Below are 25,865 nucleotides of genomic sequence, written 5' to 3' on the forward strand. Positions count from 1 at the left end.
CTCCCCACCCTGAAACTTCAGAAGCTGAATAGAGAGAAACTATTTTTGTTGCTTCCAGATGACTGTGTCCTAGCTATGTGTAGGAAATTCAAGCTTGAATGGAGGGGATTGGCCTAAGATGTGGCTGGTTTGAGATAACATTTACAGAGAGTAAAGAGAGATATCAACTCTGTTCTTCTCTAATTTCACCTCTAATTCTTCTTCTGTTTTCCACCCTGGCAAATCCATGCTCCGCGTAAATTCCCACCACTCCCTCTGCCGTGTGGCTGCGAACATTGCTGACTTCTGGCTGTTATACTATCGATCTGCTCCTTCGCTAAAGCAAAAGAGTTTGGTTTAAAACCTTTTTCATCATAATTGTGTGTGTATTCTTGTGCCTGTATGGGAGAAAGTTGCCTCCTTAATTTAATCAGAGCTTTAAATTTTGCCATGGTGGCAAAGGAAAAAAAAAAATAAATACACACACCTGGTTTCTGTTTAACTCTCGGAGATCATGTGTTTGGTGGCTGTGCGGGTCAGAGTCTGGAGAAGCAGGCACGTGACTGTAGCTGTTTCTTCATGCAACGCCAAGTATTTGCACAAAAATTTCATCATTCTCTCTCAGGAACGGCTGCCAACCGCAGGGTAACGTGGTTTCACTGTGGAGGGGAAAAGATGAGTTTTATATGTAAAATTACTTTTAACACTGCAACACTTCTTGACATGAAGGTCAATATGTGCCTAAATTACTCTAAGTAACTGAGTTTATTATAATTCCTCTCTGTCACGTTCCCTTGCTGCAGCTGTGACACTGTGCTGTGTAACTTATTTAATTATACAGTTGTGTTTGCTGCTGTGTGTCTGTTGCTGGGCACGCTATGAATATTTAGATTTTTCTTTCTCTGCAGTTCTGTAATTTAAACAAATTCACTGAAGTGTATTTAACCTGAAGTAATCTAGAATGCGTGTTGCTTTGGGCTGTGCTTTTTTAGGAACTTCCTTCTGCAAAACTGTATTCACAAAAGTAATTTTGTTCGTGTAAAGATGGGAAGGAGAATCAGCCCTTACCTGCAGTGCATTTCTGTAGTTTTTCTTTGTTTTGTGAAACAACTTCAATTCACAGCGCTATTGGTGCTTTCGGTGGGTGTATTTTGACAGTGTGGACCTATACTCCAAACTTGTGCACTTATACGTGTGCACACCCCCAGTTTTCTTTCCACAGAGTTCATTTGTTCGCTAACCTGAAAATGTCAAAGGTCTGTGGGCTGAGCTGCGTTTAGCAACCTGGTAAACAGAAATTGCAGGACATGCTATTTCCATGATAAACTCTCTTTCTCTCAGGGTATTGATACAGCTTTTTAAGTAGGGATTCATTGTATGCCTGTCAGCACTGTGCTGGGTAGAAAGACTGTGAGTAACATCTTGGAATATTTAAAGAAAATGTTTAAGGGGGGGTGAGGGGACTTTACACATTTTTTTAAGAAAGACTTCAAGATACAATTATAGGCAGAGGGTAGATCTATAAAAATATCATAAGTGGATCTAAAAATAGGACAAATTATCATTCTTATAATTAAGCCTAATGGACTTTCTTGTGTAAGTTTGATAAGATGGCTTGCTAATATTCAGACTTTTTTTTTTCTATTTAGTCAGTAAATTATGCATAAAGGACAAAACAGAAATGATCACCCAGACATTTGCGTCACTTGTGTCTGACTAATCCTCATCCATTGTTTTTTATGGTTTTAAAATGGGAGATGATGCAGCAGGGCTGATATCTGTGCTGATAAGATATATAATAATGACTGTTTTCTTAAGTTGCATATGCTCTTTTTGAAAATGAAAGATTGCTAACAGTCATTGGTGAGTTCTTTACATTGAATCAGTATGCAGTACAGGCAAATTCTGTGGAAGAGTCAAAGGAGCAAAGAGAGAGTAAAAAAAAAAAAGCTGACTGCATGTCATCTGTATCTATTAAGTCAAAAAGTGTATAAAGTTTCAAGGAAAGGAAGAAGAAAACACCTGAACGATTTTTTCAGAGTAGGTGGTGGAGACAGCAAGTTGTTTCTCTTTAAATGTTGATTGTTTTTACTCTAAGGTGTATGAAGAAAAATCTTGATAAGGGATCACATTTATCAAGATGGGAATTGAATTTTGCACTGATGGGTCTGAATTTTAATTTGAAGAGGGTACAGAATATAGTTTTCAGTTAAGTGAAGATAATTGGATGGAATAAATGTGTACTGTTCTTATACAAATCTATTTGCTCTGCCTGTAAAAAACAACAAATGGCTTATGAATTATTGTAAAATAATTGCACAGGATTATTCTGCAGCAATTAGAAAATGCAATAATGCCAGTTGGGGGGGGGGGGGGGGACACACACGACGAAAGAAAAACCCAAAAACCCCAAGCAGTTCTGGGATTCCCTCTCTATGAAGCTTAATTCCCATTCGAAGGACAAAGTACTTTCTTATTCTGGTCTCAGAATTAGATCTCTGGGATTTAATTCCTCAACAGGGTTTTGATTGATTTTATTTTAGTAGTTTTATCTTATTTCATAACATTTGTATTAAATCAGATACCTATGAGCACTTAATCATTTTTGGCTTCTAGATCTTTGTATTTAATATTATATTTGCTGTCAAAACTTAATATAAATAAGAATCGCAATAAATGTAAGCCATTGATCAGATGCAGCAAACTACAGCAATGACAGGGAACCAACAGCCTGATCCAGAAATCTTTGTCTGTAATAGAGACACCTATTGACTTCAGTGGGTTTTGGGTCAGGCCTCAAATGGAAACAAAACCCATCTATGCTTGCCAGACAGGTCAGGAGATGACCTGGAATATGATGGCCATTAATCCACTGTAATAACTGTGTGTCCTTACTGAAAAATGGTGACTAGTAAGACAAATGGGAGGACGCTGCCTTGTGTTCACGTGGTGTAAAACAGAGAAGCTGCAGACCAGATGAGGGGCATCTCGTGTGTAAAACCAAACTGTCCTTCAAGTGCCCTTAACATCCATCTTCTGGTCACAAAGTGCAAGGGAATTAGCTGGCATTGCCTGTGTGGGCCCCAGGGAATAAATGTTGGAGGCTCCCAAACCTTCCTCGTAGGCTGTATGGAGAAGACGTAGGTGATGGCAATACCAATGCTGCAGAGTCCCCCTCCTAGGGACCGGGGGAGATGAGTGTCACTGAACAAATACCCTGGCTCAAGGGAGACATCTGTTTAGAGAGATTAAAAGGCTCATTCCCTTATTTCAGGAGCTATGTCACCAGGGAGCAAAAAAACATCGAGGCATAAACTTGAGAGGGAAGGAGATTGACTGTGTAGAAAAGACTACACAGACTACCGTGTGGTCCTTTTATCTGGAAGGAGAGAGTCAGGGAGACCTGATTTCCAGCCCCTTCTCCAGGATTGTTTCTATAATTTGCATTAAATAGTAGTTATTAAAAATAGAGGACTATATCTTGATTATGTGAGTGTGTACTGGACATGCTTCAATAATGCCTGTGGGATGCCCGTGCTAGTGTTGTAAATCAAAGAAATAAGCTTTTGGAAACAAAAAATAGTTTTACTTTCCGAGTGCTGAACCCAGTATTGCTTGAAAATAAACCCTGTTTTACTGATTAAGGCAATATGTTCTTAAAATTTGTAATTTGGAGAAGTGAAACTTAAGTTACCTTACAGTGCCTTTAGATTATAACGAGGTGCATGTATTAGGGATGGCCATAGTGTCTGTGAACCTAGCTTGCTTTTCTAGATATTTCACAACATCTACTGGAGGAAATAAAGATCTCTAAACCATCCTCCCTGGTGACTGCCAAATGAGGTCCAGAAGGACAGTTCTCTTCTGACCTGCAGAAGAGGACGCGTGCTGTTCCCAATACCCCAACGGGGCAGCTGGCAGAGACAAGGTCTTGGATCTGCTGTTCAGCTGTGGAGGAACTGAGAAGGGGTTCCCTGGGGGACAGGGAGCCTGGTCACATCTTCCCCGGGGCTTTCAGTGGGGTGACAACTCTTCAGGAGGTGGCTGGTTGGGTGGATTGATTCCAGGCAGCTCAGCCACTTTAGCATCACACCCAACTACTTGTCTAGGTGTAGCCCCTTGCCTTCTAGAAACCTTGGCAAGCACTCTGAGAACCAAGATGCTCAAATACCTTTTTTTTTTTTTCAACAATTTATGCCATTTTATTTTCCTTTTTACCAGCTAAGGGATGATTAGGATGAATGAGTGGGAATGAAAAATTTGGTGACGATGAGGAGGTGTGAACAACCTGTGTGGAGACAGCACAAAAATAGGATATCTCCAATACCTCCCCGGAGAGGGTGAACATTAGCTAAATGAAAACTGCTGTCTTAAAGAGCTCTACTGGCATTTATTTTTTTTTTTTTTTTTTTAACTCTACATGCTGGTGGGAGAGGAAAAATTGCTACTGTGGAAGATGTCAAGTCTGGAGGGGAAAAAGAAAATGTTCTCATCATAAACTAAATTATAGTAAATTAAACCAGGTAACTAGCATCATGCTGGCTGTTTGGCTAGAGTATAAACAGGTTTGGATTAATTGGCACTAATGAGGCTGTGCTGTTTAAGGGTTTATATTTAAATACCAACTGTTGTCCTTCCCATATGTGTCGAAGAATCTCTTCTGGATGGCATTCAGGGGTTGGCATGAAAATTTGATAAACCCCCTAATCTGCATTTATGTATTTGTAGTGAAAAGAATATAGACAAGTGTGTCACAAGGGATTTAATTAAAAAAAAAAATAAATCTGTAACGTGGAATGTACCATCACACTGACCCTCAGAACCCCTCTTCCACAAAAACCCAAGCTGGGTTAAGTGACAATGAATGTAATGCTCAGGTGGCTGGTGTTGTATCCACAGCTTGTTTCTGGATAACTACCTGTAGTATACTAATTGGTTTTAAGAAAAGGGAGCTGGTACTTATGGAGGATATGTACTTAAAGAGTTTTCTTTCTCAAACAGAGAGAAAAAAGCTCTATTCTCTGGTGGCTCTATGCTGCATATTATGTGCTAATCTGTCCTATTTCAGCCTATCCCCTAGAGTTTTTCTGTTGCACCAAAACTCTTGGGGATGTTAAAAAGGCAGAGAATATTCTGTGGTCTGACTATACAGGTCCCTAAACTGGGACAACCACCAAGCACCTCAATGAGCCTCTTGACCGCCTTCTGCAAAAGGATGCAGCAGACAGCACCGGCAAAGTTTTGCCCTAAAGTACAGAGTACGTGTCATAAATTTTCTTTGCCAATATTCAGTGTAGCTAGAAGGAAATATTAATTCAAGGTCCTGGTCTTGAAAGCTACATTTCTAACGATGCCTTTGTCTGCCATCTGTATCCTGCCTGCTCTGCCCTTGTACGTGAGCACGGCTGTACACAAACACCCCTTTCTATTTTTAAGGCAGAAAAACTGAAAGAGGCTGAACGTTGCACAGCCTGGAAACAAATTCAGTGTAGCTGCGCACCTGTTATTTTTAGGAGCACAGACTGCAGAAGCAATAATGCTGCCTCTGGCTTTGAGATCTCAAAATTGTGAATGACACTTCAATGTTTGTAACTGCTATCGGTCTGGTGGGACAACTTAGAACCTGCTGATATAGCTTAAAAAGGGAAGAGCATCGTATCTATAGAGGAAAAAAAAAAAGCCTTTGGGGGTTACAGCAATATGTTGCCTTGGAAATACTTGAATTGATCGCTTTTACCGTTCTATTCAAAAACTTCACTTTTGAAAAGCTTTAAATCAAGGAAGTTTGGGTCTTGAATGATGCAGCTTTAGTGGCTGCTTATCAGCCACTCATGAATATGCATACTGCAGAAGCTAAACTGTGGCATTTTTCATTTTAAGGTGAAATTGAATGACCTGAAAATGGATCCGTCTTCTCCTGTGTTACCAGCAACCATTTTAGAACAAACTGCCTTGCGGCTAGGATGCAGTCCCACAGACAAGAAACTTGCTGTTTACTTAGATGAAGAAGATGAGTTAAAGAATCTTCGTGAATGTTTCTGTATCCCAAAAGTCAAAGATCTGCCTCCAAGTGAGAATTATAATTACAGGGAGGGAGCGGAGGGAGGGAAGGGTGGGGCTTCACATCTTCTGCATGTGTTTGTCACAAATCTTTGGAAATCATTGTCACTTATGAGATAATTGAGCAATTGCAGTCATATCTGAGCACAGTATGTCCCTGGTGTTGCTAAATCAATCCATCAACTTATTCTAGCACCAAAAGCTTTATGCTCTCATTCCCATCCTGAATAAAATGTGAGGATACAGTACTTACATGGTGCTTATGCTGTCAGTCAGCTGCATTGAACAATATAGTGACTGATTGAAAATTATAGGCAGAAGCATTTCTATCTAATGGTTTGAAACGGCAATGTCACTTACAATAGTGCAGAGCAGTTGCTTCCTTGGTATAATGTAGTTTGGTATTATCTATCTAGTTACAATTATTTTAGTTAATGAAAGAGACGGTACATATATTATATTAACATTTATGCCTTATTGCTGCTAGTAGAGATGATTTTCTTCCTGAGGCCAAATGGAAGCCTGTGCCTTAGAACAAATAATTGATCTGAGCAAATAATTCGTAATGAAACCTTTTATTTGAAGATATTTCCCACTTTCCTCACGAATTGCCTACAAATAGATAACTGCACGTGGCTTCAATGTAGCCATGCAAAATGGTTCTCGAAATTTTCCTGCTTTGTTCCTGGTCTGTAGGCTGTTTTGAGGAGCCCGTGGCATGCCTGGGCATGGAGAGGACCTGGTGTACAGGCAGGGAGGCAGGAGGGGTGTGCGGGAAGGCTGGCAAGCTGAGAGGGAAGCATTTGCTTCAGGTTAGCACACCCAGCTGAGCAAAAGTACCAAATACTTTCTTTTTTTTTTTTTGTACCCACCGCTGCTGCTGTGTCTGGCCAAAATCATGCAGGGAAACCTGGTGGGAGCACCCACCTACGGAGGCAGCGTGGTCCTGGGTTCTTCTCCTGCTTCCCACGTCCTGTCTGGGTTTATTTTCAGCTCACATATAAAATACATGGGGAGCAATAGCTATGCTTGCTCTGCAAGCCCTGCTCATAGCACACTGGAAGCTGAAGAAATGGCATATTATTTCCTTAGATGGTGAACATATATAGGCATAATCATGGTCCTCCTTTTCCGCCTTGGCAGAAAGCTTCTATTAAAAATTAAAGGAAAAAAATATCATAGAACTTTCTTGCAAAATATTTTCATTTTCTAATAAATACAGATACAATTTTCTGTAGATTTTTTTTTCTGAAAAGAAAAGTACTGATGGTACATGAGAAATTACAGGTACAAGTCCCAGATTGTCCAGTGAGGATCTGTGATAGAAAATGGTATCAATCGTCTGAGTTCCTGGAGATCTTTTGAAACAATCCTTGTCTTCAGTATCTTCCTGCCAAGCAATGATGAATGTTACGAATGCAGTCTGCTCCTGTCCTTAGGACACGGAGATGATAAATCTTAGTTCTCTATGTACTGGTGGTATTGGCTTATCTTTATCTTTCCCCACATTTAAATCCTTGAGTTTTGCTATTTATATTATTCGGAGTAGAACTGGACACTTTACAAATATTTAAACTAGGTACTTCTTCTGCATGGAGGAGGTGTTGTCAGCCTGTCTGCCAAGAAGTAATTTTTTTTTTTATTTTTTTTTTTTCCCCCTGGTTGCTTAAAATGGTTTCCTAAACCCCCATCTGTTTGTTTGGGTATGACTATTCTATACTCAAAGCCACTTCAGCTGTCACCACACCGCTGCAAAATGTCCCTCTAAAGCTGGAAAGATGCTGGAAGGGAGTTCACGTGGCCGTTGCACCCCTGCCCTTAATCTGGCTGTGCTATCACAATCCAGCTCAAGTCGGGCACCTGAACTGCAGCCATGTCTTTGACTGCGGTGTGTCAAATGTCTCTCAAGAATGTGAAAGGTCACTTTTCAGCGTAGTGTTGCAGCAGCTTCAGATTAAAGAATTTTCCAAGAAGTGCATAGAGGTTTTGATACCCCTGGGACAGTTTTCATGGCTTTCCTTCCAATGTCGATTATTGCCTTATTTTTTTTTTTCCCCGATTACTATAGTATTTAGACCCAAAGACTGCTGATGTGTGTTTTTTTCCGTAGTTACTATAATATTTATCCCTGAGACTGTGGATGTATGTGTTTTAGTGAAGATAAGCAGCCTACAAAGTAGTACCAGTTGAACAGCACAGAGAACCTATCATTCCTGTGTTTCCAAATTGAGGGTTTTTCTCCTCCTCTTTTCACCTGTCTCTTTTCTGTGCTTCAGCTGTCATCAGGAACAGCTTCCCTGCTGAAAAACAGCAGGGGAGTAAATATATATATATTTACATTGTGTGTCTATACTATAGAGACAGCTCTCCCATGACACTTATCTGAGCGCAGGAGTGGATCCTAGATAACATGCTTCTGAAGATAAATGTCATTACAGATATTAGCCATCAAATATTCTTTATGTATTTACATAAAACATTACAATGAGGTTTTAAAATGAAGCCTTACAAGAAGCAGATGAGAACATCCATAGGAGACAACTGTAAGATGACGTACATAAAAAATATTTAGAAAGTCATTATAATAGTTTAATTTAGTTATCAACTTAGAAACTGTCACAGCTGTTTATTTGTTATATCAATCAAGTGGAAACCACTAGCAGACTAACTCCCTGGCAAATCTTTGAGTTTTTATGTGCGAGCATGAGGGACGAGGCTCAAGTGAGCAGATAGGAGAAGATGACAACGGAAGATTTAGAGAAATGTTTGGTCCTCCTCGCTCTTCTCTGAGCTGTCAACAAAGTCTCCTTAACGCTTTTTCGTGCACTGCGGGGAGGAGGTAGGAATGACGGGATTGCAGTTGGCAGTCGGGCACCGAATCACCAATCTGATTAAGGCTACGGCTTAGGCTTTGTCATCTTGTAAAGGAATAGAGCATCATTTGGGTTTCCTGGGAATAAAAAGATGTCCCAGAGTGAAAATGTTGAGCTATATTTCCCTGAAGAGATGGTTAAAGGTAGTGGTTAATCATATAAACCTGGCTCTTTGTTTGGAGGGCTTGTCAGGGGGCTATAGGAAGGTGTGAAAGGGGTGATCTTTTATCCTTCAACAAGGGATAGGACTCAGATACGTATAAGCAGATTTAGTCCTTCCTTTCTAATTAATAAAGACATTGTACTTTTCCCTTTTGTTTGGACTGAATATTTCTGAAAATAAACTTGCTTTTTCTTTAAGGTTTAAAAGGTATAGAAATACATCTTTAATGTAGACAAATGGGTATATTTAGTATGCAAAATAATGTACATTATTAGATCTGACCAGTTTGCATGAATTTGAGTAGGTGTGAGAATAATTTATAATGTATCTAATTAATCTTAATGTAAATTATTGTTCAGGTATTTTTTATTCAGGCTACTCTAAGGACACATTTCAATAATTATGTCCTGTTTGTTTTGCACCAGCCTTTATTTCCTTAGTTGTGCTTATTTCCTATTTGAATATTTCAACATATATTGGATGTCAACTGCAGCTCCTCCAGAAGTAAAAAGGGCCAATACTGTGAGAAATGAGGGTGATTTGGGGAAAGATAAGTGCTAATTTTAAGAAAACAAATGTGTTACTTAAAGAATATCTCACAGTAACCACGGAAATGTTGGAGCACAACAATGTGCTGATCAGGAGAAGTTGTGAAATGACACAGATGCTGCAAAACCCAAGACTAGTTTAGGAAGCAGCAGTGGTCTAAACCAAGTCTTTTAATGATGTCAGAATGGGGGGAATTAAATGGCTTTTTGTGAAAACTAAAAAAGTACAGCCCAATACAGTTGATAACATGCCCTAAAAAGAATATCCAAAGTAACAAACAGGTGTAAAAGTAGAAAAATACACTTTGTCAAAGTGGTAATGCCATCTCTCTCCAACAGTGACCCAAGAGGCATTTTTATTTAGAAAGGGCTGTGGTGCAAGAAAAGCTAACTTGCTTGTAATTCCTCACCTGTTTTAATGCTTGATTGGAGTGCAAAGAGTATCCAAATTCTTGAGCAAAGATCCTCCTCTCTATTCCCAGTGAGACAGTATTATTGTGTTTCTTGATAGGAAAAGAACTGTTAATAGAACCGATTTAAGAGCATGGGTAATATTTATGCCTCTCTGTTTTCATTCATATTAGGACAGAGATGAAAACCAGACATAGTATCTGTAAAACAGATTAGGCTGAAATTGCTCTCTGACTTCTGCTTTTTAAAAGCTTCCAAAGCTTTAATTAAGAAATTACCCAAGTTGTCTATACTTCTGAAAAATGTGTTTCTGGTGAAGTTCAATGAAGTTGGTAATTGTTAGTGCAAAAGATAGTAAGAGACCTTTTCCAGGCATCTAATCTATTTTTCTACAGACCTAACATAAAATTTTCACAGACATTGCAATCTTATCATTCTTTTCTAGCATGTGTCTTAACATACTCATTCATTCGATCTTTTTTCTGAGGTATATTGAGTATATTTACCAAAAATCCATGTAATGTTAGCTTTTGGGGTGTTGTAAGTATATGTAAAGGTGAATGCAAATTACTTACTACTTCTAGAAGGTCGCCATCACTTGTCCCTACAAGAATCTCTAACATGAGAAATAATAGAAAAAGGCAATGTTTGGATTGATAGATGATGACATGGGGTAATTAGATTGTTCAGAACCTCACTAGAGGTATTATTTATAAATTTCTACCTCCTTGCTTTTCTCCTAATCATTGAAAGGATTTGTCAACATAGATTTCCTCCTCCTCAGATGACGATGACATGAAGTGCAGCCCACAATATATGCTGACAAGACAAGAACTTTTGAGACTGCCTTAAAATATTCTGTGCAATGACTACCTTTTTCTAAATAGCGATTTAATCATGCAGGGAGAACTTACATGAAAGACACAGATTTACCTAGTCTTAACTTTTAATAAATGCACGATTCAAGCAGTTTCACGACTTGGAGTAGGTATATATTGATTGGGGAAGAAAAGTGGATAGGATAGCCTGGTCAGGAAAATGCTCCCTCTTCACTCACCGTTGGTTACAGACCTGACAAAATCAGTGCCAGCGGCTGCTTCCCACGCAGCCCCAGAGACCTGGGGGTTTAATGCTGAACTCACATTGGCTCCAGAACAGGTATAGATGGACTCGGCCATAAATTGAAGGAGGATGAAAGGAATAACTGCTTGCGAATTGCCCGGCCGTCTTCCTCCTTTGATCCCTTGGCGAGGTCGCCCGCGTGGTGTCCTGGGAGGAAGGTCAGGATGCGGCACCTCTGTTTGCGCGTGGGGATGCCGGTGTCCGAGGAAGGTCCAGAACGGGCAGAGCTTTGGGTGGTGGTACATGTGTGTGTGTGCGTGTGCTGTCCCTCCTGTGCTCGCTCCCACCCGCACGTTGTTTCTGTGGTTTCCCTCCGCAGCTGATCCGAGCCTGGCGAACGGAGAGGAGAGCTGCGTATACTTTGCTGGGAATTCTCTTGGGCTCCAGCCAAGAAAAGTTAAAACTTACTTGGATGAAGAACTGGACAAGTGGGCTCGAACGTGAGTATGCAGCAGGGTACGTGAGACGCTACCCCGTGCTTCAGATGAGCACTTTGTTTTATTTTGGGATCTGCCTGGAAAATGCTTGAATAGAAGGATAGTGTGTTAAAAACCACTATGGCCCGGGAGTAAAATATGTTCAGTGTTTCCCCAGCGCTATTTAAATCTCCTTTAAAGGTATGAGCAGTAAAACAGGCAAAGAGAAACTTCCAGCTATGATAACCCATGCTGTGCGTGGTGGCTCTGCTTTGGCTCATCTGGAGGACCTGCACAGTTTAACCATCCCCATCCGATTGCTACGTGTGTTTATACACAAGACGTACGAACTCATTTGGTTACCGCTGACTTGCTGGTGAACATGATTCAGTTTCAGGCCCTGTGATTTTCCAATTAGTATTTCGAACTGCATGTGATTCACCCCGCAGGCCTTGCAATGGGCAGTTCCCCTTGAAATAGCACCGAGCACGGGTGGTGCTGCTGCCAGCGCTGGCAGGTTGTTGGCCTCTCTTAAACCAGGTCTCTGCCTGAAAAGTTCGTTTTATTAGAAAGAAGCATTCCTGTCTTCTCAGGAGCATCTCGGTGAGGAGCTGAGGGTGGATTGCAATGAGCTCTGCGGAAGAGCTGAAGTAAGAGAGGTGGGAGGACAAAAGAGGGACTGTCGTGGTTTAACCCCCGCCGGCAACTCAGCCCCACGCAGCTGCTCGCTCGTTCCCCCACGGTGGGATGGGGGAGAGAATCGGAAGGGTAAAAGTGAGAAAACCCATGGGTTGAGATAAAGACAGTTTAATAGGGAAAGCAAAAGCTGCTCATGCAAGCAAAGCAAACCAAGGAATTCATTCAGCAGTTCCCACGGGCAGGCAGGTGTTCAGCCATCTCCAGGACAGCACGGCTCCATCACGACTAATGGGGACTTGGGAAGACAAACCCCATCACTCCAAACATCCCCCCTTCATTCTTCTTCCCCCAGCTTTATGTGCTGACCATGACGCCCTATGGTCTGGGATATCCCTTGGGTCAGTTGGGGTCAGCTGTCCCGGCTGTGTCCCCTCCAACTCCTTGTGCCCCCCCAGCCTCCTCGCTGGCGGGGTGGGGGGAGAAGCAGAAAAGCCCTTGGCTCTGCCGGGTAAGCACTGCTCAGCGAAAACATCCCTGAGTTATCAGCACTGTTTCCAGCACAAATCCAAAACATAGCCCCATACTAGCTACTGTGAAGAAAATTAACTCTATCCCAGCCAAAACCAGCACAGGGACACATTTCAGCATTGTAGGGAAAGGGGCATTGTCATCATAACGAATGGGGAACTTTTGGATATATATAGGGGGGTGAAACAGCTTGATTTTTTTTTTATTTGTTTCCATGGAGAGTCTGTGCTTTGAGATGTCCAGCACCTGCATGAGCAGCTGTAGCAGGGAGGAGTAAGGAAAAAGATAAGTAAAAACGAGGGAGCTGAAGGTGGGAAAGGAAAATAATATCCAGATGAGTGAGTGAGCTGGGAGAGTGATGAACACTTTTACAGGGTGCGGGATATGTGTGGAACAGATGTGATTTCATGGTGAGAGAGCAGAGGAAATATGGGGAGACAGAAGAGGAAAAACTAATTCTGCTAACTGGGCAGCCTTGGTTCAGTAGAAACAGTCTAGATGGAGGCTTCACAATGTAAATGTGAAAACTCTGTAGTTGCTCTTTCACTTGTTAATATATGAATGCTGTGGGTTAATAAAAATGGTTTACTGTTTCCTATTTATTACTTGTATTCTTATAAGTGAGAAGAAGGTTGAGAATGAATGGGAATGAATGTGAACTTTGGGAAGCACTTGTTCCTCCTGGTTATTCATTCAGCACAGCTCTGCAGTTTCTCCAGTCATTTGAAAAAATTGCAACCCTGTCCATTTCTGTATGATTATCCTACTTTATCAGGGGAACAGCTGAGCTCTTTCAATAGGTAAAAGTCAGATAGCACTCTTATCTGTTAGAGTGATGCCCTGGGAGTGCAAACATATTTCAGCTCCTTCACTGTACCTTTTCACTGGTTCACTTCCATTCTTATATTTGCCTTTTCTACAGTGAAGGATGGGATTTTTTTTTTTCCTCGATGATTATAAAAACCTGAAAGAAAAGGGTAGGCAGCATGTTTCTCCAGAAGATCAAAAGTGCCTTCGGTAGCTATATCTAAGGGGGAAATATGGCTGAACATAATTTCAAGCCATCAGAAGAGAGGGAGCAAATCTAGAAAGGCTGTTTGGCAAAAATACAGCTTGGCCCCAAACACCTTACCCAGAATAAATCAGAAAGTTTAAAAAAAAAAAAAAAAAGAAAAAAAATCAAACACAAACTAAACCCAACAGAAACCCACAACAGAATCTTGTTAAATTTGAAAAGAGCAATTTATGCTTAAAGAAGCTGATGGGAGGGATCGGGTGCTGAGGGCTGCAAAGGAATAGGTGGTTGGAGATGCACAAATGGATGCTTTTATTCCAGACACCAAGGGTAGCTTAGCAAAATCTAGTCTAAGGTAGTAGCTATTACCAGCCGAAGCCTGTTCAATGGCTTGTGTGTTGGCAGCATGGAATTTAGTGTCTGTGGCTTAGATAAATAAGTAGTGAGAATCTAAGAAATGGCATGCAAATTAGGTACATCCTTCAAGTCAGTAATGATATAGATTCTGGCTCTCTTATAAATTGGTTTATCGCATTTTCTGTTTGTTGTGTCTTGGGACTCATCTCAAATAGCTACTATACTTGTCTGTTTAAATAGTTTTCACTCCTTATAACTGATGGCAAGAGTGAAAAGGAAGATTACCTGGTACCTTTTTTCAAGGGCAGGGAAGCTCACAGCTTTAGCTCTGCGTGGCGATGGCAACTCATTAGAGTAAGGCCTGGAGAGAAAGAGACCTTTCATGCATTTCTTTCTGATTGTGTTCCCTCTTACAGTGTCACTGTCCCTTTTTTCTCTCCCCGCCTTTAAATGGTGGGTTATAGTTTTCTTCTCTTACATCTGCCTCCCACATATCTGTTCTGTTTTTGTATTCTTTCTTTCCACGTTCCTCAGTCCTCTTTTTTTATGCTAATGTATAAAGACTACAAATTCAAGCTGCTGGCATTCTTAGTATGGATTAAAAAAGAGCCTTTGAGACTTTGTCTTTCTTTCTGTTTTGATTTCAGCTAAATCCAAGATTTATTGAATGAGCAGCAAAAAGTGATGAAGAGTTGTCTCTTCCGTGCTTAGCCTAGAGTAGCCAATAATCCAGCTTTTTGAAATCTAAAAGACCAAAGTTCAAGTGACTTGTTGGGTTGGAGAAAGGCCGAGAGGTGCTTTGCGGTGTCTTGTTTTCCCTTTTGCCCAGCGGAACTGTTTAAGTAATTAATATATTTTACAGAATCATTATTACAGGTGAACATACTCGCTGCAGCGGGCAATGTCTCTCACGTCCGAGTAACTCACTGAAGTGGAACTATTAAACCAGAAGGGAGTCTGCCACGGCCTTTTTTATGCTCTTGCGAAGGGCTGGAAGGCTGATTGGGGAGTGGAGAACCTGCTGGATGGAAGACTTGAGGATTAGTGTTGCTTAGACTGAAAGGAAAAATTATTGTTCTCTGTGGATCTATCAAGGGGTAAACACAGGGGAAAAAAGGAGCCGCTTATGTGAAATAACATGCTGGCACAGTAAATATAAACTAGGAATTAATAAATTGAGGCTAGAAACGAAATATGTATATATACTTCTAAATATTGAAGCAGTCTGGCAACAGGCTCCTGACATGAATATAGTAGACAAAACCCCTCCAAGTCCGTGGAAGGCTTTATAATATAGCAGCTGCAGTAGCAAAGACTATTTTCAGTGAGTCAAAAGGTAACTTTGGTTCTATGTGCTGAACTAATCCTGCAAGATAGAACAGCCCCGAAAATGGGAGTGCAGCTTGGGGGGGCTCGGGCACGTTCTGTTCGACAGAGCCACTTCTCCTGCCATTCGGCAGGACTCATCTCTGCGTTGTGTCTTTCAGCAGGTTGTATGTCAGAGCTGTAAATGCCTGTTTTAATGCCTTGGGTTTTTTAGATTTGCCTTCAATCTACCGCTCCATACAGTTCTTTTTTTTCGGCGACCTCTTCCTTTCTTTTGTCTGTTTCTTTGCTTGAAACCGTGGTCAAACTTAAAAGTCGGCATTGGCTCATTAAATACCTTGCATCATTTTTGGCAAAGAAGCAAGAGGAAAATTTCCACTTGAACAAGATTTGGATGAGCGCAGAAGATTCCTGAAGCTGGCAATTAATTTAAATCCCTTTTCTCAATGCCTTTGAAAGCCTGGGATCATATCAGAAAATGTGTTTCTAGCTCCCCTAGCGAGCTTTAAATCAACCAGACCTCAGCGAATAAAATGTGGCATTGTGATTTCCTGCCAAATTGAAAATAAAATGGTAACCGACTAAAAATTAATTTGCACAATGAGAAACTCTCACAGTAGTTTAAGAAATAATTTTGTTTGTATGATGCTTTATGATTTGATGGGCCACGTTTTGTATTGATTAATTTGGGCACCTCTATTTAAATCTCTCTCTTGCTACCCAGGGTGCAGAGGCAACAAAATGAGAGGTAGGCTATCCGTGTCTGAGGGGAATGCCAGAAGCACTGCAGTTGTGTCCTTAAAGATTATTACCCCCAGTGCCTACCAGAGCTGAGAGAGGGGTGCCATAATATACAGAGATATAAATTCTCTGAGGCAGAGCATAGAATTTTACAACCTAAGTGTAATAGGATGTATTGTGCCATCAGCAAAGGCTACAGAGTTTCATGTGATTAAAATAAAAAAAGGGTCCAAGAATATGCCTTTAACTACCATTTTAGCTGCAATAATTTTTGTCTCTTGGCATTTATATTGGCCATCAAGAGGGAGGCAAGCTGTAAGCTGTGCTGTAATAATAATAATAATATGAATAATAATTAATGCTAGCTCTCCCCTCTTTCAATATACTTAAATTTCCATGTTTTCTTCTCAAAATAAAATATTCTCATGCCCAAAATCTCATATCTGTTTTCCTGATAACTTGGAAATTTATTCTGAAATTTTGTTAGTCCTGTGTGCTGGTAGAGAGAGCTTTCATCAGTAAATTCCCATTAGAAGGACACTAATGGCTATAAAATCAGAGAAAGCTAATGAAAGAGAATCCCATAGGTACTTACGGCTTCTTTTTCCTGTCTTATTATGTTCGCTATCCTCTTTCAGAAATACAGATCCCCTCGGGCTGGGAGCCACTGAAAATCTTTGTTTTTTTTTTTATTTTAACGGTCTGTATTACCTCGAAGTCCCTTGATCACTATATTACAGTTAAGAATAAGAAGGGAAATTAGCAATAAGTGTCTTGCTGTTTGTGAAACACATACCACTGTCTTCAGGGAAAGCAGCTGCGTTGTGGTCTGATAGAGGGAAGGAACTTTTAGCACTAATCCTGGCCCTTACCGCATTTTCTCCCTTACCCACCTACTGCCTTTATTCCTCATCTACGAAATGTTCTCGTAAATGAGTGCTATTTCACACTGCCCGCTTTCTGCTATCAAGGTCTCATCAGAGAGCAATTCTAAAATGGAGAAAAGCAGTCAGCTAGTGTACCGTGACCTTATTCAAATTCGGGATCGGGGTCCTCCTCGTTGTTTGTGTGGAGCCGGACTTGTTGAACGTAGGGAGGTTATTTTATCTGTAAGAGATGTTCACTTGTACCTGTGCCCTCCTTCAGCTGTCGACCTAAACTAGCCCAAATGCAAATGGTATTTTGCAAGGATAAGAGGCATGAAATGGTTAACACAAATTGTGCTTTTTGCAGCAGTTCTTCTTTTCTTTGGGACTGTGGTTCTTTTGGAATTATCCCTAGGAGGCGTGAATTAGACCCAAGTCAATCAGAAAGGGTCTGACTGCAAAACATCCGGGTAATTTGTGTGGGAGACGGAACAAAACTCTACCTGAGAAGGGAAAGTAGGAGGTGGGAGGGAAACCCAATCTTTTAAATAGCTTTAAGCATGGGGGAAGAGCTGGTAGTGTCTCATACATCCTCCTTTCTCATGTCTTAATCTGCCAGACATCTTCTCATGATTTTCAGTGAACATCGTGTGCCTGTTCTTCTTTAAAAGGTTTATTGTTTGTTCCTTTTTTTTTTTCTTTCCTTTCTTTCATCACAGCTTTTAGGGCATTTTTTTGCTCTCTACTCAGTTTCCTACTGGCTTAGTCCCTGTTTTGAAACAGCTTTATACTTGGTTTGCCTCAGCCACATGCAGCCTGGCATTTCTGACTCCACAAGTATCCTGTGGTGCTCAGCAAATATGAAAATCATCCAGTGTGAGATGGAAGCCCAGAGCAATGTTCCCCTGGATTAGCACCATTATTACTTTTCTCAATCTGCCTTCATTTGCATTTAAATCTGTACGCTACATCCTGCACGTTTAAGAAACTTTGCAACTTTTTATTTATATATGCATGGTGGCTACCTTAGAAGTTTACTTCTCTGTCATGTTGGAAGGAAAAATTAGTTCAGAGCACTTAATCCAGACTGAAAGTACATATCTGTCACTTCGGAGTAGTGACGCGTTGAGGTTTAAGGTGACTGTACGATCCACTGTAGACAGGAACAGTTTGCAAAATAAAGTTTTTAAGTGCCCTGTCAAACCGAAAAGCTTCACGCACACTTAGATCTAGAACAATTTGGCAGGGAGAAGAGAAGCAATAAAAATTAGCAAGCAGCTCTGTTTGGGCAGGTGCTTCCCTGCATATACATTAAGTACCTGCTGGTTTATGCAGAAGGGTGAGTTCAGACAGGAGATTTGGGAGGACAGAAATTGCTTCTGACAAGAAATATTTCTGTCTGGGAGCGAGGCAGCTTCCGCGTCTACCGTACCTCTGCGCCATACAATGTCGGGCTAGAATTGCCGATGGAGTAACTCTGCGGGGTGGTCTCTGCTCTCCGTGTAGTTTACGTGGGGTTAGTGGGGTGCCAGCCCGCACCGGCCACCACCCTGCCCTTTCCCGGCGTGCCCGTTCCCGGAGCCTTCTTGTACCTCGTGAGGGAGTTCTAGAGAAATTTGGGGAGCCAAAATAAAGAGTTTTCAGGCAATTGAAAATGACTTGCATTTGCTAAGAGCTTTAATGGCAAGGTAGAAGTGGCATGCTCAGTTTAGGTGAGTCTCCTCCTCCTCCTTCCTCCAAATGTGGGATCTCCAAACCAGGTACGTTTCTTAGGACTGATCCAAAGGGAACAGCATATGTTTTCATCGTTTGCCTCTTCCTTTTCAGAGGTGTTCACGGCCATTTCAATGGCCAGCGCCCGTGGGCTTTGGCAGACGAGTGCATCCTGGACCTGATGGCTGAGCTGGTTGGTAGGTGCGAACTGCAGGGCAAGTCTTTCTTTAGAAATGAAAGCGAATTTGGTTTCTTTTAAGACTGAAAGCCCTGAAATTATCTAACCAGAATTTAGTTCCTTGCATTCTTTGGTTTTAAAGTAGTTTTTCTGACTGCCTCGTGCAGGGACTAACATTTTATTTTAAGGCTGCAAGTGATTTAAGAGACAAATCTATGCGGTAATATATGAGCATATGCATATCATGAAACTAATTGTGGCAAAGGGTTTCTTGGAGCATCGTAAACCACTTGGTCTAACACGTGAAGCCCTTTTAAAGGGCACTTGGCATTACAGATTCTCAGTCTCTCTCCTAGAAGTGAACCAATGAACTTTCCCCTTTGAAAAATGATTTCTATCTAGACATTTTCCGCTTTTCCTCTTTTCCCCGCCACTAAATCCAGCCTTATATTTGAGAACTGCTTATGTCAATGAAGCAGATAATTGGGGCTGGACCTGCTATTTGTAAGTTCCCATTACCCTGCCGTACCCCTTGAGGAGTCTGGAGTGCTGCAGGACCTTGGCAGTAAATGCATCTGGTTATTCTGGAGATTGAGAAGGAGCCCTGGAGACTTCTCCTGGTGAGTTTGCCAGCCATGAAAGCAGTCGTCTGAGTCGGAATGCAAATTTCCTCTATCACCTTTTACTCTAACCTGTGTGTAGTTGCTGAAATAATCTTTCACTGGGATTTCCTTCAGAGTTGTTGCTGTCAGAAGGGGGAAGAGAAATGATCTTGGCAGGGTTGCCTACAGACCCTTTTTTCTCCCCAACCCTTACAGCCCTTGTCAAGGCTAGGTTAGTAGAGTCTAGTGAGATTTGGCCAGTATTTCAATTTCGGTGTTGAAGGCAACTGTCAATACCGACTGTCTGAACTGAATTATCATGTGTTCACTTGTGCCTTCACTAAGGAAAAATATTACGGTTAAGTTGACCTACTGTACACTAGATACTGTCTCGTAATTTCTCCTCCAATTATAGACAAGTGTTCAATGAGAAAGTTATAGTTTTTCTCCTTCAAGAGAAGCAAATGGGGTCTGAACAACTGGAAAGAGAGACGCTAAGGAATGTTTCATGACAGGTTTATTTATATATTTATAAAAGTCCGTTCCTGACTTCTTCATAAAGTTTCCAAATAGCTACCATACTGGACATTATTACTGGAGCAGAGCAAATATAAGAAAATATTGTTATGGTTGGTCTATCCATGGTGTAAACACTCAGGTAACAGAAATATGAGCATGGCTAGACTGGGCATCACTGGACTAAGCAGAGAGATCCCATCTGCAGCATGAAATAAAACCCAAAATGCAGATTGGTTGTTTTAGTTTTAGAAGTTGCTACCGTAGTACCTGGTATTGCTCAGGAGGTTAAGAAATTACTTCTCTTGCTTTCATTATGTTCAAGGGCAAGCTCAGTACCTTCATCTGTTAACTAGCATAGAACATAAAGATGTGAGAATATAAAGGGGTAGAGGGTGTTGAAATGCTGAATGTAGCTGATTTAGGGATTTCTCTGGTTTGATCTTTCCTGGCAAATTGATGTTCTCGTTCTGGTAGGGTATAACTGGGAAGCTGTGGGCAGGTGGGGAAATGCAACTCGTCACACAACTAGCCCTATGCATACTAAGGGCTTTTAAATTGGAAACCTTGGATTTAATTAACTGGAAGGTGGAGAATTTCTCTTACATCTTATGCGAGTGGGAGAGCAGTCACGCTACATACTTTCAAGCACCTAAATTAGTAAAGTACCAAGGTAAGACCATTGATGCTCTTCACATAACCAGGAGAGAGAGCCAAGATCCCCCCAACGGGCAGCCTGAAGCACCTGAATTATCATCCTTCCCCGCATCACCTTCTGTGAACGTTTCCTACTGCTCCGTCTGCCAAACGTGGGCCCCCGTGCCCTCCCCGCAGGGTGTCGGGGCAGGCTGAGCGCTGACCTCCTCCCAGTGCCGGCGCTGGGGGCGGTTTGGCCTCAGCTTTGGGTTAAGAGTCATTGCAGAAAGCAGCGAGTCAGGCTGGGACTTTTTTTTCCCTTAACCATCTGTCTTGTCGAGGCTGCCAGCTCATTGTGTATTATAATATTTGTTTAACTAAAAGAAGTATTCTGCGTGTAAGGAGAGGGATGTGAGAGCTTTGGTTAAACTTCATCTGTTTGCTTGTCAGTCTCATTATTTTTCTTTTCCAAACTTTATATGACGCTGGTGCTTTTTTTTTTTTAATCACAATGGCCAGACTACATTGAACTTATTACAATTTTATTCATTTTAAATGTATATTTCCAAGTTTTCTATCAAAATTATGACTGACGTCACCCTACCATTAACCTACTTCTGTTTTTAAAATTCTTTGCTGCGAAGTGGTTTCATAGTCCTGTTTTCCTCAGCAGTAAGGGGCATGTCAGCATTATCAGCTTGGATTTTGTTCTCCAGGATTTTTTGGACTTTGTTTAATTGAACTATAAAAAGTGGGTTGGGCTCAGATCTGGCCCTCAGATTTGCGTGCCAGCAGGGGTTTATTTATATAATATCCTCAGCTTTTTTCAGGACCTAGGTGAATGATTCTTAGAATGCAAATGAATTAATGTTTCCCCAAAAATGGACACATTGTGATAAGTTCTGATTTTTAAAATTTTAGGTAATAGTAAAAAGGCTAAGAGAATAAATACAGGAAAAATATTATGTTAAAATGTTCTCTTCCAATGTGGTATTTACAGTTGAGCACTGTTTTCAGGCAAGGTGCAATACCAAGTATGTATGAATTGAGTGAATTCTGAATTTACTTTTTTTAGTGAATTGAATGTAAGAACATAAACAGAATTTTACTCTGTTTTTTATTCCATATTTAATCTGTTATGGAGGAGGAGAAATTGTCATTTCTCCCTCTAAGTAGTAGTAGTAGTAAGTAAAAATTATTTGGTGGGATTTATTCAGGAATGGACTAAAGACTGTAAAATGTCTTTGTTTAATGGTTTATAGTGCTATAACACCTTGCTTATTAAACGCAGTCACATTTTCTTGTTCAATGAAAGTTACAGTAGTAAATACATTGTGAAATGCAGAATCAAGGTCAATGGAGCCCAAAGCTTTTTTCTATGCTCACGCTGAGTGGCATAACGCGGTGACGGTAATCTCGGCTTCTACCAGACTTTATTAAAACATTACAACCTTGGCAGGATCACCTTCTGATGGAACAAGATTAACTGTGTGGCTGCTGCTGTACAATGTGCTCAGGCAGGTCTCTGTTGAGGGAAGACTGAATGCTTAGCAGATTTGTAGTGACTTTGAGTGATAAGGATTATTTGAAATAACCAAACTGTTTTCAGAATTGGGGCCCTTAGCCTTTTTTCAATCATTTTACAAAATGCTTTTTACTTACTCTGGTGAGGGTCAGGCTCCCACTGCAGTCAGGGAGGAGAAGGATGGCAGTGCCTGCCTAACGCAATCATAATTGTCTCTGAAGTTGTAGTTTGCAAATGCTGCTTCCTTCTATTAAAGAGGAGATTTATCAAGCAGAACATACAGGTTTCAGCCTGTCTTGGAGATATGGTATAAAGTTAGGAAATAAAGAAAGCAAACATAATTTTGTCTCCTGTGTGCTGGGTCTTTGAATATTGTAATAGGTTAATTGGATCATAGAAAGGTTGTTTTCTGAAACGCAGTGCAGGTTATAAAGGATAACAGTTTTCCAATGACACGGATGAGGTTTGTTTTGTGGGCATGAAATTCAATAATGGAAAGCTTTTAATAAATATATAATTTACAGAAGACCAAGACTTACATGACAAATGTAGTGTCATATTTAATTTGGGATGCTAGCATGCAGCTAAAAGTGATCTACAGATTAACCATTTGTTTCATATGGAAACGGCACAGCAGGCAGAGGATTGCTTGTGCAGAATTTGCTGCGAAAGCCACAGATTTCGTGGAAGGAGCAGAGGGAGAAATAAGAACAATACCATTTCTTGATGCTATCCCTTTTTTCAGCCTCAAGAGTTCCATAGAAATATTAAGACTGCAAATAATACTGTTTTGAGCTGCAATCACTCTCTCTAGCTGTCTTCTGTATCTGCAATAGAACAGCCACAAGGTGACCTCTTTCAGCAGCATGGAGCCTGCAGATGCAATGCTATCAGAGGGAAGAAAAGAAAGCAAAGGAGAGGAGTTTAAGTGAGCAAAAGAGCTTATCTTTCCCTATGAAGAACTAAGTCTACTTATATTTCTTTCCACAAACTTGATGACGTTCCTGGTGTCTGAAGGAGGGAACTTATTCGTGGCATCTCTTTTTCCTCCCGGTTCATCCCCTGGATGGGTCCTCCGGAGTCACTGACAGCTATTGACAGATCTTTCTGTCCAATACTTGGAGATTTCAGCAACACAAAGAAAGGCCCTTGAATACCTCAATCAGAACGGTTCTTGGCTTTTCCTGTGGTGGCAGAAGCTGAGGCCTGCTTGGCAAGGATTTATGAATAAACCCTTCTTTATAGATTTCCATGGTCTTTGGCTATATCCACTCGTATTGAGTTCAACCCACGGTTACGTCTTTTTTCCTAGGCTGGCAAAGTAATAACTCCCTGATCCTAAATTCTTTGGGATATGGTGGGAGTGTCTTGGTGCTCTTGCTGCCTTTCCCTGTGTTGGTTGGGACCTTGGGTGCCCTCCAAGGCGGGGACAGGAGAAACCCAGGGTTCACCTCTCTGTTTCTTGTGGCTCCCCTTACCCTTTTTACCCCAACATCATGTTTTCCTTTCCTCTTTATCGATCCCAGTCGGAGCTGTTGCCCTCCCCGCCTGCTTATACTTGTCTTCATCCCTCCCTGTCTGCAACCTCTCTCCACCTTTGGAGAACTCCACCGCCAAGGCGATGACTGGGGCAAGGCGCACGAGGGCATCTTCCAGCTTCAAAGCACTGATTTGCGTCAAAGGTGAATTACTGCTTTTCAGCAAAAGACATCAGGCAAAATGGAAAGAAACAGGAATTGATTTTCTCCATATCTCGGTGGCGCCCTGCCTGACGCGCGGTCCCTTGTCCTGCCTGAAACCTTTCACCAGTGGTTGATAAGGGTTCGAGAATTTGTTACTAAATACTTTGTAATGACAATTAGTTGTTCCTCCATTAGCTCTGCCCATGATTAGCTGTAGCCAAAAGACATCTGTTATTAGCCTCCTTGGAGCTATGTGGGTATGGCTTCTTGCTAAGTTGCTACATTAATAATGGTCTGTTATATTCGATAGGCCAATTTTGCTTGGTGTTTTTTATTAGGGATGAGATTTAGCTTGACATTACAGTAACCACTTACAATAGATGATTGTCTCAATGTGTTTTCTGACTTGCTTTATATATAAACTTATGACAAAAATAAGCCTGCAAGTCTTGCTTTACGTATGGTCTTCTGACCTGATTTTTGTCTGAGGTATTAATGATAATAAATCCACTGGTGGTTTGCCGGGAAATGGAAATACTTCATTGGTTTTTGTTTTCTGTGGCTGACCTGAAAAAATAAATATTTTCCTGCCAGTGTGGTGTAGTGAGTCAGACAAGAAATCTTTTTACTTCACTGTGATGACACCTCAAACGTTTGTTTACTTTCCAGCCTTTGGAGAGACACTGACTGAAAACATACTTTTGCTTTCTCAACACTGCACTAGATTTCTCTGAAATTATAAAGAAAACCCCAACCAGCTTTTTTTCTTTTTATTATTCCAGGGGCCCAAAGACATGAAGTAGCCTTAATGAATGGGCTAACTGTTAACTTGCACCTCCAGATGGTATGTCTTTACCATGTATATTTGATGTTGTGTTGACAAGTATTTTTTTTCCTTTCTTTGTGAATGTAAGCAAAGTGTTTTCTGAGGTCCTCACAAAGACGGAACAGGATGATAGCCTAACTTCTCTTAAACCTTGGCAGTTGTATCTTGAATGATGCTTTGGCTTGTGCAACACCTGGCTCCACTTAATTTTAAGCAGAAAACCTGCACAGAGAAATATTTTCCAAGGACTCTGTAGGGGAACTTTGAGCTGTTCTTGCATGTCCTGCATGTCAATCCTCAGACAGGAGACCTTATTATTTAAGAAACATTTACAAATAACTTCTCAAATTTGAATTCCACACCAAATTTCAAGGTTTAAGAAAAAAGACCTCAACTGTGAGCAAGACAAAGCTGTATTTTCAGTCAGACTTAAAACGCAGTTGCATACAAGAGTTGACATTCTGAGTTCTGCTGTTTTATATATGCCTAAAATGTGGTACAGCATCCGATTTTGCTTTTTATGAAATAGTGGCCATAAATGTGGTTTCCTTACATGCAGGTGTCTCTGTGGTTGCATACAGCCTGTCTCTGGTTCTCTAGTATTTCTAAGGATTTGGTTCAATGGAATGAAGACGTGCAGTTTCACTTTGAGTGGTTCACACAAAAAGAAGTCTTCTCCTAGTCCCCTCGGCATGGTGGCAAGTCCAACTTGCCTCCACACGAGGAACTGAGAAGGAAAGACCGTTCAGGTGCTGAGATGAGGTCTTTGCAGAAGGCTTAGTCCTTTCATCAGGTTTGTTTCGGAGGAGGGGATGATTTGATAGCTAACATTTTAGGGACGGAATGGAAATCCAATTCCTTTGCACTGTTTGCTACTCTTCAGCCGCTGCTTTTGCTTGCAGGATGGAGCTGGGTGAAATCCCAGCTTCCCTGGCTGCACTCAAAGCTTTGCCATCGATTCCTGCAACTGCAAGTTTTCACTGCTGGACTTCTGCAGCCTTTTGTTATGGATATATGAAATACAGTATGATAACGATTTCCTACTTTGATAAATGTTATGCGGACGAAGAAATATTTGTAATTTCTGGGGGATTCTCTGTAGTCTGCATTAAAGTAAAGCAGTCTTTATTAAGTTACATACTG

At 41.0% G+C, this 25,865-nt stretch overlaps 1 protein-coding gene across 1 annotated transcript in view; it reads left to right on the forward strand.

The window, feature by feature from the left end:
* The first annotated feature begins 1,335 nt into the window (after window positions 1-1,335).
* The window catches only part of KYNU (kynureninase), a 58,343-nt gene continuing 33,813 nt past the window's right edge, over window positions 1,336-25,865 (forward strand). The window contains exons 1-5 of the mRNA XM_075029380.1: window positions 1,336-1,389; window positions 5,860-6,049; window positions 11,476-11,596; window positions 18,872-18,954; window positions 24,679-24,740. Coding sequence (XP_074885481.1) covers window positions 1,357-1,389; window positions 5,860-6,049; window positions 11,476-11,596; window positions 18,872-18,954; window positions 24,679-24,740 — 489 coding nt within the window. The 5' untranslated portion in view covers window positions 1,336-1,356. The remainder of the gene's footprint in view (window positions 1,390-5,859; window positions 6,050-11,475; window positions 11,597-18,871; window positions 18,955-24,678; window positions 24,741-25,865) is intronic.

Source organism: Buteo buteo, chromosome 5 (genome assembly GCF_964188355.1).
Source record: "Buteo buteo chromosome 5, bButBut1.hap1.1, whole genome shotgun sequence".
Lineage (NCBI taxonomy): Eukaryota > Metazoa > Chordata > Aves > Accipitriformes > Accipitridae > Buteo > Buteo buteo.